General features: G+C 34.6%; 1 protein-coding gene across 2 annotated transcripts in view; it reads right to left on the reverse strand.

The window, feature by feature from the left end:
• Positions 1–8,825, reverse strand: part of LOC121416823 — a 35,840-nt gene extending 27,015 nt beyond the window's left edge. For both annotated transcript variants that reach the window (XM_041610339.1, XM_041610338.1), the window contains exons 1-4: positions 7,162–8,825; positions 3,797–3,831; positions 2,180–2,545; positions 1,493–1,761 (exon numbers count right to left, since the gene is read on the reverse strand). In XM_041610339.1, the coding sequence (XP_041466273.1) occupies positions 1,493–1,761; positions 2,180–2,545; positions 3,797–3,831; positions 7,162–8,825 (2,334 nt within the window). The remainder of the gene's footprint in view (positions 1–1,492; positions 1,762–2,179; positions 2,546–3,796; positions 3,832–7,161) is intronic.
• Between the last annotated feature and the right edge of the window lie 6,504 nt (positions 8,826–15,329).

Consider the following 15,329-nt stretch of genomic DNA (forward strand, 5'->3'; position numbering starts at 1 on the left):
GGGCGTGGCCTAATTAGTCAGCGAACCTCGTTCAACCTCGATTTGTAAAATAAAAATGTACTGAACGCGAAGGTTCGGGAAAGCCCCCCCCCCCCCCCCCCCGGTTGTGCCATTTGGGGGCGTTGTCGACACTGACGCGCCCTAACGCTCCCAACGCACCCTTTCGGCCAAACTGGGGGGGCTTTGGACGAATCTTCGCGTTCGCGTTGACGCACCCTAACGCGACAGCACCCACCCTTTCGACATAAGCCGTTTTTACTCGCACCCCTGCATGCTCATTTTTATTGTATATATGTGAGCTAACCCGAATCCTGCACCTTGTCACCTCCATTGGCACATGACATTATCAACATCCCAGTATAGCTTCCAAGGAGCTGCGTTTTGGGATTATTGCGACAAGTATATATATATATATATATATATATATATATATATATATATATATATATATATATATATATATATAAATGATATGTTTTACCAGTCCCTATTTAAGGTCCAATATCTCAAAAACTTTCAGCTCTCGCTTTGTGCTCGGTCTGCATGATTGATGTGAAATGTATAATATTCACGAGTGACTGCAAACCGTTAATAAACGGGTTACTTTTGAGAAAGGCTAATTAAAAGTATCAGCTCGCCCTCTTATAAATTGTTATTTATGCATAATATTTATACATACAATTTTTACAATGTGATTTTTCTGGATGGAACAAAAAAAATCAGCTTGAGCTTGGCATCAATTGATTGGTTGATATATCTACCCTCTTTTTGGTTTAAATCGAGTTTTCAGGTCGAAATATAAACTTATAATAGCTGGTGCTTTGCGTTGCATTTTGGGATTGGATAGAAATGTATTATTTCATTGATCACTGCGAACACTGTCTTTTTGGCCAGTACATGAACAATTTCAGCTCGCGATTTGCGTTCACATGAATTGTTTAGTTAGATACCTCAATGGTTATTACAAAAGCTGCTCACAATGTTCAATTTCCAAGGCTAAATGTAAAAAGTATTCGAAAATTTGAGCTCGCACTTCGCGCTCACGTGGTAATTTATATCCAAGCTACATGAATTACTTAATAGATGCTTCTAAGAATGAAAAATTATTTAGGACTTAGGACTATTTAGGAAACAAATAAGAAAAAAAAATCTGATTTCGGCGCCTGCGACGAGGAAATGTTGATGACAACAACCCCCCCCCCCCTAAATAAAAGCTGAAACTGACCATGTGTTTGGCGAAAAAAATGACTAAGGAGAATGTAAAACACTTTCAAGATTCATGGTAGCTGGACGCCGGTAATCGATACCGATATTTGTCGGTAATTGGGGCCTCCACACCCTCCATCGCTACCGATATTTGTCGGTAATTAGGGCCTCCACACCCTCCATCTGGAAAAGGCGACGCGCCAGACTACAATCACCACTTTAAAAAGCTATTCGGGGCCCAAAATCGTGCAAGTGTTATCGTATCACTTAAAGTAAAGAAACAAACCTCCAGCTCTTTCTTGTGCGCATCTCTTATATGGACAAACAGGATGTGTATCTTGCTCAGAAAAGGTGGTATCGGAACATAGGGCGTACAGACAAGACGCTTTCCAATGAATATCTCCTTGAATTTGTTGTACAGGTTGTAGACAGCACGGACAGCAACGAACCAATATTCGCAGAAGTGATGGAAGTTGATATCGAGGTCCCTCTCTCTTACCACACACCAAGGACTGGTGTCTTTTGTAGAAGGTATTGCAACAAACTCTTTAGAAGCTGAAAATAAAATACACACCAAAATACGTCTTTCCTTAATTGCCTGCTTGTTTTAGTTTGTCAGGATTTTTTTTTTAATGGTTCATATCGAAATTATGTGTGGGAAAATGAACAAATGTTATTTTTTCTAAGGACCTTTTGATATGAAAGTTGTTTTTTCAGCGTTCTCTTTCAGTCATTTTTATTTCATATTTTTATTTCTTTTTCATTTTATAAATATTGAGGAGGGGGTTTATTTACCAATAAATATACAAAGATTGAAATGTTTATATCATTTGATTTATTTTATTTCTCATGCATTTTATAAAAAAACTGGAATATGTTATTCATATATTTCATAGGATTACCGTGTATGTCGTGTTAATTCAGTGCTTGTTTTAAAAGGGTAATGTGAATTTTAAAAGTTAAAACAAATTACCACTTTTCCTATAGTATGAAATGATTTCCGCATTCTTTGGTCGTTTAAAAACAGCAAAGTGAGGCATCGTCACTTGAACTGGATGTTCAAAGATTGCATTAGAAGGGGCCTTCATCTTCAAACCATAGGTAATGATTGCTTCTGTTTCCTTGATCTTCAACTCAGGTGGAACATCGTCAATCACTTCAACCGTAATATCTTTTGCACTGTAAGCTTCGTTTGGTGGTATTCGTACTTCTATGCCGTATTTCTCAAGTCGAATTATTTCAGGAATATCACCTGAATCCTCTCTGCTTTCAGGAGTGTGAACTTCTTCCTGTTGGGCTCTTGTTGAAGAATCACTACTGCCACCGATATATCCCATATCTGCCCAAAAAGAATATTTATAGATGGTGAGCTTGTTTCTTAAAATGCTTAGGCCGATTTTTTATAATTTTTTTTCGCCTAAACCAATAGTTCTAGTATCTATTGGAGATAACACAAACTGGATCTGATCTGTTTTGGAAATACAATATTTTTTTTTTATTTTTAAATCTCAGGACTCGATACCTGAAGTGATTCCTCACACGCGAAATAAAACCGGCTCAATCACAAGCGTGCACATGTAAGGCTTTGGTGGTGCTAACCTAAGCCATCAGCTAAATCAGGCATTTCATATGCTTAGTTACTCAGAAAAGAAAAAGGGATCCCTTCTTGCTCAGTAATCCACAAATATATTCAAGAGTTTTCAATCTTTATTTCCGAATTCCACAAGATATACATTTAAATAAACTATGGCATTTTAAGACAGCAACAATGTCATTAATATAATGTTTATTTCAACTGAAGGTAATAGTAAGCAAAGATAAAGCAAAGGTTGAGGCTTCTAGGTTCATGTGTCTTATTTTACTCTGTCTAAATGGGCCTTTCATAAAAACATTATTTTGTCTTTTGGCCTACTCACATTTTATATTGAAAGGAATTGGTTTAAAGGAATGTTATAAATATGTTTTAATCTTATTTTTCCAGCTAAAAATGTCAAATTTAGGCTAGTATTCCTCAGATATTTCAACGCCTTTCCAAAAGACGGTAGGGGGGCGGTGGAATTCGAACCACTGAGCAGAACCAATTCTGCTAGTTAGAATTTATCATCAATATAATTCCTTTGTATAACGACTAAGTACTCCTGAACAATTACGAATATTTCACACGCTATGGTTATCATTATCTTCTCAGGATGTAATGTAAATAAGCCAGCAATGGAGAAAAATTGCTAAAAAGTGACCTTAAATGGATAATTACAACAATAATAACTGACAAAATTTCGACTTTCTTGAAAGTATGTCCTGACAATATTCCATATGAAATTTACCCAGAAAAACCCATCCCCAAATGATGTCATCAAAGTTGAATCTAAAGATATTTCATTATGGATTATTGTCAGAACATACTTTACGATAGTTATCACTTGATTAAGAAATTCTTGCCTCAATCTGAGTCCCCTAAATATACAATAATAACGATAATAATAATAATAATTATAATAATAGTAATAATGAAAAAAATGCATTTAAAGTATATGTATATGATATATGTATATATATATCTGCTTTACAAAATAAAAAAAGGAATACATACCCATTCCTTGGAGACTCTCTCTATAACTCATGAAGCTAAAGTGGAGAATATGATAAAAGCAAACGGGAATAAATTGCTCACACAGTAATACTTTAGAGATAAATATTTTTTTTTGTTAGAGATAAATTAGTTTTTTAAGAAACATTGCTTATATATTATCATTTTTATTCTAAATTGAACGGCGATGCCTTATATAAACTTTGAAATACAAAAGGTTAAACAGTTGAGATATGTCTAAAATATCCAATATTAAGATTGGAGACATTTATCTTATATTTTAAAGTAATGTAATAAACTACAAATGAGACAAATTACCATTTTTCCCTGTAATGCCTCTCGTGGACATGGCCTATTGCCCCTCGTAAAGTCTAAGACTAATATTCTGATAAAACCATACCTTTCAGATATTGCTACAAAAAGAAGATGGTGAAATAAAAAAATAACATGATGGTATAGGCATGACATTATCTTTTTAATACACGCAACCAAGCGCATGGAGTTTGCCCCGATTACTTTACCACCCCTTTGAACGTATTGTTTATCCCGCCTTACTTTTAGCACTTGAATATTTCAAATATGCAAAATATAGCATTGGTTTATGTGCTTGATTTTACGCTTGCTTTAAAGTTCACCCAGTTGGAAGTTCTCGAGAATTGCACATCAGGATTTGGCATTTTTAGAATCGACGAAATAACGATGTTAAGTTTAAACCTTTATCACTGTTTATTACTGAGTCCAGATCCATGTAAATTTCATCATATTGTACAATATATAGTTAAGAGTTATATTGGGCTTACTGAAGAAGGATACTTCATTTTCTATTCGTTTGCTCGTTTAGGGAAGAGGCGCCTTCATTTCTTTCAAACGGTAAAAAAAAGATGACAAAAATACTTCATCAAAGATTGAATTTTTTAAACAAATCTGAAAAGTTAAATGATGTACATTCAAAATCCATACTATTTTTACCAAAATGCATGCTTGTAGGAAGATGTAATTAAAACGGTGTAAACATTGAACAAAATACGGGGTAATATGTTTACTTTTTTTTCAAGCTATCAGCACTTTTGTTGGAGCAAGTATGCTATTTAACGCAAAAAAAACACGCCAGAGTCTTTGTATCAATGTGAGGAAAAATTACAAACCACTATACCATTAATTCTTAATATTTGTCATTCTTTGCAGCACTTCAGGGTGAAGTATTCATAAAGTGCAGTGGCCTTTAAAATTAATATTGGTCCATGAATTATTTTCAGCTATTGTAATTAGCTTTATGAAATAAAAGATCGGATCTGTAGTTGGGGCACATCATATAAAAAAATCAGCTGATGCCTATAATTCATTAATCACCAGCCTTTGTATCCTTTGTAACGTTAATGCGCATAGCGTTAAACATGTACTGCTCACACCGGCCGACCAAAAAAAACCCGGGAGAAAGAGGGAGAAAGGAAAAGAAACGTAATGGGAAAGATGAAATTATTGTTAACTATAATATTATCTTATAATTATTTTATGTTATATTACAGAAGAAACATTGTTATGATAACTTTATGAAACATAAATTTGCTCAGGGCCTATATGTCTTCATCGTTCCTGGTGTTCGCGCTGTCTGTTTTACAGGATGTATAATCCTGTTGCATTAAAACCTCAAGTTTCCAAGTCAATATATACCAAGTGTATCATTTGGTTAAAGAAATATGTATGGTCCTAGTAAATTCCTACAAACAAGCCTTAGAATGCCCGTCTTCAGGTGTGAATTTCCTAAATTTTCAGCTCGCGCTCAGTCGCGATCGCAATATTTGATTAGTGACATGCGTACCGTAAGGGTACTAGTATTCAACCCGTTTGGAGAGTTTCCTCAAATATATAGAAACATAGAATTTACCTGAATTTCAGACACGTCTTATTTCTAAGAGCAAATGCTGGTTATTCTTTTTCCGTTATTTTTTTCTTCAACCAGTCGACTGTGTGCGCGGGCGATCGAATTATACGGCGACGGTTTTTTGCACTAGTATTCAACCCGTCTGCACTAGTATTCAACCTAGCGCTGAAAGATGGTCCTGTCTCTCAATCTGCCCCTGTCCCATCCGACTATGGACTAGACCATTTGAGATGAGACCAACAGGGGAATTAATCAAAGCCAGAGACTTACATAGATCTAGATCTAATTTACCAATACAAACCCTTTTGAGATTTGCTATCTATCCTCACTAGGTTGAATACTAGTGCAATTCAGTGCAAAAGGCCATCGGCGCATAATTCGATCCTACGCGCATACAGTCGACAGATTGATAAAGATAATACCGCCAACAGATTACCCTGGAAATAACAAAGGTATGAAATTAAGATAGTTTCTATATTTCTAAATATTTTCGGAAATATGTCAAAATCTTTGAATGATGCCGGGTTGAATACTAGTGCCCTTACGGTATGTTAATCATGATTACAATGACTAAAAGTGCTTCATGTGTTTAGATTTGATTCTAACAAAATCAGCAAGCTTGGCACTTGCATTAGATCACAATTGTGAGATATATCTTTACTCTTAATGGATTCGTAAGATATAGTCCTTAAAATCTCCGTTTGGGGTCAATATATAAAAAAAAATTCAGCTCGCGTGACACAGGTACGCATCATGATTACAAAAAAATGTTACAATGTTCCCTTTTAGTTCTGAATATGTAAAAAAAATTACTCGCGCTACGCGCTCGCATTATTTGATCAGTGAGATACATATCCGTTTTATGACACTGTCCTTAAAATGTTACTATTCGGTCAGTACACATGTACCTGGCAACTGAGCGCGCTTCGCGCGCTCACTAAGTGACTCAAAATTGTTGATGGTGCCCCCCCCCCCCCCCGACGCCGTGACCCACGGTACGCCACTGCTAGAGAACCTACAAAAACATGAAAAATTGTACTTTTACAACAGGGCAGAAAGGGGGAAGAACCGTGAAAAAACCTTCAGGAGCGCTCTGAGTTTGCCCATTTTAAAGGTAAGTTTTCAATAAATTTCATCGCGCGATGCATTAACGATCTACTACATGTTGGAAGTAACGAATCTTGTTGCAATAAGAAATCTAACATATACTAAGAACTTCTGTCATAATGAATCCCCCCCCTCCCACTTGCATGCATAAGTATGTAGGAGGCACAGGGGATTTTATTGCCAGACAGGATTGTTGCCCCCTTCCTCAGATTTTTTTGGGAACTAAAACAAAAGTGTACTGTAGATTTGAATCGCGCTTCACACTGAATGCTTGTGGTGATGACTAGGTCTGGTGCGGAATGAAATATCACGAGTTACTGAAAACGATACAACTGAAGCAGATAATAGGTGAATATTCCCAAATCTTTGGTATACTTACACTTTCTTGTAAACAAGGAGCTGGTCTCCATCACATCCTACGAGGTTACCAGAAGGAGTAACGAGACAAGGGCTGATCCAGTCAGAGCGATCTGATTTCACGTATTCCACGATCTTCCTTGCCTGGATGATACTATCGCGTGACACCTGATCAATGACTGTGTAGGTATAACGCGCTTCTTCCCGGTACGCGATGCAGAGTGTTTCCGTCAGTTTGTCAACGCAACACTGTGACCAGCGCCACTCATCACAGTGTATGACAGCCTTCTCTTCTCCTGATCGTGAGATGACAGTGTATTCATCATAATCTGTCTTCGCAACGATATCACCTGATGACAAGGCTTGTATCTCATCCTTCACCTTCTTACCCTGCATCGTAATAGTGTTTACTACCTTATCATTAGCAGGATTGATGACGTAGATATTAGACTGACAGTACTGAGCAGCGATGATCATCCCATCCCTGTCAACATCAACATACACACTATCATATCTATCGTTTCCATTCCTTGGTGTGCTGATGTCTCTAATCACCTTCCAATGTCTGTCATAGAGAGTGATGCATCCATCCAACCTGTCACCTGGGCAACCACGTGTCATCTTACCACATACTATTACGTTACGGTCTATGGGCGCACATGATGTAATCCTCACACCTCCATCAATGACTTTCTCTGTGCGTTGAGTATTGATGTTTGTAATATACATGTCACGGTTATATCTATCTTGCACACATATCTCATCTTCACTGACTAAACCACGCACACACGGCTTTTGAACAAGCGATGGAATGTGGATTGATTTGACAAGTTCCCATTTACCGATATACCCATCAATTCTACCATAGTATTCTCCACCTACTTCCCCCTCTACAAACTTTACTCTCTCAACTTCACTCTGTATTCGGTCAAGACAATCGCTAACATCTTGGCGAACATTCAAACTTAAATTTTCATCAATCATGTCAATAGATGCAAGTACTTGAGGAGCTTCATTCACCAATGTTTCATCATGTTGGTTTATACGTTTGATGGTTGATTCAATGTTCTTAATAGTGTTTATTGCATGCTGATTCTTATTAGTAAGATCTTTGATCTTCTTAGAAACGATTTCGCTGATTTTCTTTGCATCTGATAGAAGTTTTGCTTCTTTGTCTTTGATGATTTGTCGCTCCCTTTCTCTCTCGATGTTGCAATCCTTGATCCGTTTTTCTCTCTTCTCATTTACTAGTCTTATTTCCTCATCTGCCTCCTCGTTAATAACCCTAATCATCCTGTTCTCCTTTTCTCCAACAGATTTGATCTTGTCGTAATATGATGCTTGAATGTTGTTGTTAATTGTCTGAAGATGAGTACTTCCAGACGTTGATGAAGTCTTTATTTTCGTGGCGAGGGCTTCCACTTGTTTCCGAAGTTCCTGTATTTTTGGCCGTTTCTCATCCAGTTGTCTCTTCCTTTCTAAGATGACATCCTCGATGTCGTCTAGCTCACATGGTTTCTGACTCTGATCTTTAGTAGCGCATTGATGACATATGGGAATTTTGTGTTTCTTACAGTAAAAATTGATTGGCTCACCATTCTTGTCACATGACCATGTCATGTCATGACCTTTCCTTATACGAAGATCGACCTTTCCTCTCTTCTTTGTTAGGAACTTAGACGCCATGACGAAGAAAATATAGGGGCAGTAGAATACCTAAAAAATGCAAAAAAAGTTCAAATGAACTCAAGAAACAATTAGATATTACCAGGGTATATTAAAGATTTGTTAACACCTTTAATAACGTTAAATACAGACTTCTCACAAAATTATCACAAACAGACGTAAACGCAAGTAGACACACCCACGCACAAACATAAATACATTCATACTGAATTAACGTGTATATTAACGCTCTTGTCGAACTAATAAACTGTGATCAAACGTTTTAAGCCGTTTCGTAAGTCTCTCGCTTTCTCAGAAACCGTCACAGTGAAAGTGTTATCAGACTTAATCTTAAATGTTCTTGCTTTGTTTTGCGAACCAATAAAACATCACTCAATTTAATACTATTTTTCTCTATAGCTGAATTACGATCCTCGTATAATGTATTATTACACACAGATAAACAAAGAGGTGCAGTTCATAAACATATTAGGAGGTATAATTTTTATTTTTAGTTCATGATAAACATGGATCAGTGGTCGAATTGGAAAGAATGTGGGAATGAAATATTGATAGTGCGTAATAACAATGCAAACAACTTCAAACAATTTTAGCAAGTCTAGGGCCTGCGTTTATGCAATAAGTATACTTCAAAGCGAAATTCAAATATTCGAAGGGTAAAAAGTCTAAGGCTCTTTTCATGGTAAAAGAAAATAAGATATTGTATGAAAAATCCTTTTATAAAGTAAAATAAGTCCCTTCTTATACTTCCATAGACCAAATAAGAATTATCATTCATTCATATGTATCTATTTCATTCATGTTTATATAAACCCACTCTCAAAACCCAGACAGAATTTAAAAAATGAACAAGACAGCTTAAAGGCAGAAAAGCATATTAGTGCTGCCATCCGAAAAGGAGCAAATAATAATAAAAGGGCGATTCTTTACAACACCTAAAGGTAAAACATAACATAATCAACTAGAATTAAAGCCTGAAATTTGTAAAAGAGGTACTTATGGTTATGATGTACATATCATCTTTATTTGAAAACTGAAATGATATTTTTTGGTGAAATGGTACTATTTTGTTTCCAATCATGGGATGCATAAAACCTAATCTGGCTTAAATGACATACAGTGTATAACAATTTAAGACATAAATACAATGTAAACGCACAACTTAATGGGGAAAATGCAGAGGCAAACTATATAAGCAAACATATTTGAAACAAAAACATGATAATGAGACGAGTTACTGTATACATAACATGTAGGCATGACGTCATTAAAAGGAATTTATCGGAAAGTTTCATTAGGGCATTTTTTTCGAAGCTCATGTTCGTAACAAACAGTTACGAACATGAGTTAAAGTAAATATCAAATATATTCATATGATAAGTTATCAAAATCATGTTTTTCCTATCCTCACAAATATAGTTCTTAAGCTTTGCACTTACCTATAAGTTCAAGTACACACCTTATATCAGCATGCAATCTCTATACACTGTGTGAATGAATGTATACAAAGTACAACTGAGTAGACGTGCAGTGTATATTGTGAAACATTTGGGATTTTCCACATCATGGATTAGTGCACAAATCAAATGAAATGCTCAATGTTGGATATTATTTATTACATTTCACATCTCTTTACAACTATCATGACTATACAACTACATGTTTAATGTGGCTTCCAGTTTAGCAAATGTGCCAATGGTTTGCGAAGTAGAAACGTAGTAACTATTCGCAACTGAAACTCTGTCGTCTTGCCAAAAACGCAATATCTGACATCTTTTGAATTTTCCGTCACACCCCCCTACACACACACACACATACACACCCACCTTTATCAACACTTATCAACCATATACACTGATTAGTACCCATGCTCGAGACATTATTCATATTCAAATTCAAGTTTCAAGACCCAAACAGGAACTAATAGTGAAACGATGTATTTTGTGATGTGTTTAATATTTGGCTCTTATTGGACCTAAATTGTTTTGTCAGAAGAAGTTAACACATATGATTTTAATGCAGAATTGGAAAACTGCGCCAAATAGGCGTAATTAGATATCACAAAACTGAAGATTTCATCAAGTCATGTTTGTAAGAAATGTTATGACATGTTTCCATTTTGCGGTCCGGTCAAGATATTTAACTCTATTTCCAACAGAAAATTCAGTACGAAGTCTCTATTATAGATAATTACACTAAAAATATGAATAACAATTAGCAAGTTGTGCTAAGAATCCAACATTTGTTATAACTACACCTGGCCACGTGGCTAAATTTGAACATGAACCAACAATCAAACACCCTGTCTCTTTCTATGCAACTGTTGGGTAAATTGAACTGCCTTTTCTTCCAAAATGAACAATTTGACCATGCCGTGAAGAATTTCAATCACGTTATATACAGGCAACAATTAAAGAATAATAATTTGCTTGAAATTGATTGATTATCCCTAATGGAGTCGGCTAAATAAATGTAAAGAAAGTCTTGTCTTAATCGTATATTTTTTATTGAATAAACTACCCATTATCTCTCACATCAAAGACTTCTTATGATGTATTAACTATTTCATCCTACACTTAAGAACATTTGAAAATTTGAAAACTTAACATTTTCCACAACATATATTTACATGATGATAATATTAAGGATACTCATATGTGATGTTACATATGGAGCTCCAATTAGGTTTCACTCTGTAAATGTTCAACTTGCTTGAGGGGCATAATCATTGTCACTATTATTTGAACATTCATCTCATGTTTACCATGGTCTATACATGTAATTGCCATGATATAATTGAGTATATGAATATAAAAAACCAAAGCGCGCTGAAAGTATTTCGACAAAAAAGAAAAAAAAGGTATTTTTTTATTTAGGCAATTGAAGTATATTTCGCCAAAATCAGAGAACATCAGTAAACAAATTGTATTTTTATGAATATTAATATTATCGTTGCTTATGGGCGGGGCCTTTTGTCTGGTGGATTTGGATCGTTTCTAGAATCATATGGTCTTTGGTCATTCTTACATTCATTTGCATGCAAGATTTTTGTACTACTGAATGTTAAAAAAAGATACCCAAGAGATTTGTTTTATGTATCATAGAAATAGTGCCACTTGTCCTTTTGTATTTTAGGTTTTTTCATATCTGATGTGTTTGAGATGAGCAAGTGGGTGTTTGTGCGTTGGTGTGAGTGTTAAATGTGAGGACATGCGTATCGTATGTGTTGCAAAATAAAAAAATAAAATAAAGAATCTGGAAAATGACGTATCATTCATAATTTACAGTTCTATCTTCCTCTATCCATGACACCAAGAAGTCTTAAGCACACAAACAACAGTTCAAGAATCAGGGGGGGGGGTGGGTATGGTATTCCCCTTTTATGTTTTAAATTAAATAGAAAAAAACAAGAAATACAGATGGTGTCCCCATTTAAGTTCAGGTTGGGGACGAAAATATAGTAGTGAGAACTTTTCCTTGGCAAAGGCCTTTATTTCATGCTTGCCAGATATTTTTTTTTCTAACTGCCTTTGTAAATTTGCAGAATTTCTTTTTTATTGCTTGCTAGTGAGTGAAGGGGGAGGGGGTGATTCTTCCAAAAAAAACCTTTATTTGTGTTGTGAGCAAATTTTGTATGAAAATATTAATACTTAATCCGTCCCTGCATGCCCCACTTCCACACACGCACATTAGTGTAACAATTCTTATTTTTTTGAGGAGCTACTTTTTTATTTACTCACGCCCACCCAAACACCCTCACAATCCTCTGACACACACACACATACATAGGGTATTATTATACCCAAATAACACACAATCACAGACATCTGCAAGTGGTCTTCAATTACCTATTACTTTTTAAACATTTTAGACCAGGTCCAAAACAAAACAAGATTTCACTTTACATCTGATCAATAATGAAAATACCCCTCTCATCTTGTAAAATAAAAAATCATAATATTAATCTAGAACTGCATAAAATTAGAAATTCAGATGAATGTATTTATTTCGTCACAACCATTGAACCACATCTCTGTCAAATAATAATTTAAAAAACTGATAAAATGCATTTAGTGTATGTACAGAGTTGAATGTAATGAGAGAGGGCGCAATGATATGAAGGTATATTAGGTTCTTTACCCTTTATTTAAGGCAATTTTTAATGATTTCAGATTCATCATTTATACAGAGGAAAAGTCATTGTATAAGGAACAGTGTTCCTTTCTAACTCAAATTGATTTGGCCGTTTTTATATTCAGATAGTCATTTTTCTATAGCGGGTCTCATCCACGGAGGTTAGAATATTATATCCGCTTTTCATGCTAACAATTATTCTGTCATACCTTCAAACCGTACATACACGAACTATAAACATGATAAACGAAGATGCTTTCAATAATTGAGGTCAAACGTTTTGGTAATCTTTTGTTATCAGTCAATGTGAATGTGAAAATCTATCTGCTGTGTGTATCATATAACTGTTTGTCAGTTATGACGAATGCCTTCACACAGACTGGTGAACATTTCTTTGGTTATTAAACGGATCCCTATGTAGCTGACTTTGTCAGATTAGAACATGCGCCAGTCTTGAGTAGAGCCTTTCGTAACTTGGGAACAACTTTATGAAAAAAAGCCTGCCAAATTACGCATGTCTCTTTTTTGTTATTATTATTTTCGCATGTTAGTTACCGTTCCAGCGGGTGCCGGTACATTAGTATCAACATAATAGAACAGTCTGTGTTGACACGCAATTAAATATCTTCAACATAATAGAACGGTGTGGGTTGACACGCAATGGCATATTTTCAATATAATAGGTGAATTATGGCATTTTTTTGTATTCAACGGGGGTGAATTTATTATAGATTTATGAAAACATTATCATGATTCGTGTGGTTCAAATTGTCGACCTTTATATTTCAAACCATCAGTAGCTGACAATAATAGAAAAACTTGTTGTATTTATTTTGAACTAAATCAGTGAAATAACGAAAAACAAATTACAAGTAGTTAAACGAAAATTAAGAGGTACAAGATTACAAATCATTAGAGAAGCTGATAACAATATACCGAGCAAAGAACGCGTAAACTTTGTATAGTAGGTAATCAAAGGTAAAGGACACTCTGATGGAATATATAATATACTTAGAGGAACAATTCAATACTGTGGTAAGTTGGAGGGAAAAATAATGTAATTTAAAAGAGAATCTCAAACAACAACTAGTTCTACTAATCAATAGGGTTATCAAAATGAAGTTTAGTGACTCTCCTTGGTTTGCATTGATGAGTAAAGGAAGGGGGGTGATTGAATGACAAGTTTGGATGTCTTAATGAGAAAACTAATATACTCAGATTAATCAAAAAAAAACAGAGTTTGGAGATCTTTAGATAAAGTTCGTTTGCTATCATTGTGCAGTAAAGATGAATGAAAATATTTCGGATAAATTAACTGAATGTCTTGAGATAGAAGAAAAAGAAGCACTCACCAAGTGCATACATTTATTGGAAAAGTCAATTGAACGAAGTTCATTATTGACTCCTAAATTAAGATATTTTGGTTGAAACACTTGAAATTGGGGGTGTTTAGTGATGAAAATGGAAAATAAAAGAAGATGGTTAAATAAATAAGGTAGGCAATCTAGTTTCAAATGATGTAAATCAATTAAAGATGTAAAAAAAAATGTTCATTCAATATGTAGATTGATACATTAAAGATCTAAATTGATATAAATTAAAGATGTTAACTGATGCACATTAACGATGTAAATTGATGTGCATTAGTTATGTTAACTGATGTGCCATAAAGGTGTATATTGATATATATTGAATATGGTAATTGATATACATTAAGAATGTAAATTAACGTGCATTGAAGATGTAAATAATGTAAATTATTTCTGTTAATCGATGTACATTAAAATTGTAAATTGATGCAAATTAAATATGTAACTTAATGTACATTAAAATGGAAATTGATATACATTAAAGATGTAACATAATGTACATTAAAAATGTAACATAATGTACATTAAAGCTGTAACATAATGTACATTACAGATGCACCATAATGTACATTAAAGATGTGATTTACATTGAAATTAGATCTGAAGCATTACAGGGTATCCTTGCAAATCAGGCGTTCAATATACCTCATTAAACTTTCTATAAAAAGGTTTCACTTCATTGCAAGGCGTACATACCTCATTATACAAAACATATAACAACCATCTACGATAGATATATTGTTACAGGGTAAATACTCCCTAGAAATATGCAAAAAAGTTTATAGTTAACTAAAATACTTTCATCTTTAAAACTCCAAAGTAGAGATGATGTTCATCCTTCCTACTTCCATAAAATCATTTATATATAAATAACCCTGAAAGAAGCCAAAAAAAAAGTTCGCGAAATTTATTTCATTAATTTTTTTTTATCATTTTCGTTCTGCAATAATAAACAATTTGTAAAGTTATTGATGGTGTCAGAAGTCCTCTCTAGTGAAGT

Source organism: Lytechinus variegatus, chromosome 6 (genome assembly GCF_018143015.1).
Source record: "Lytechinus variegatus isolate NC3 chromosome 6, Lvar_3.0, whole genome shotgun sequence".
Taxonomy (NCBI): Eukaryota; Metazoa; Echinodermata; class Echinoidea; order Temnopleuroida; family Toxopneustidae; genus Lytechinus; species Lytechinus variegatus.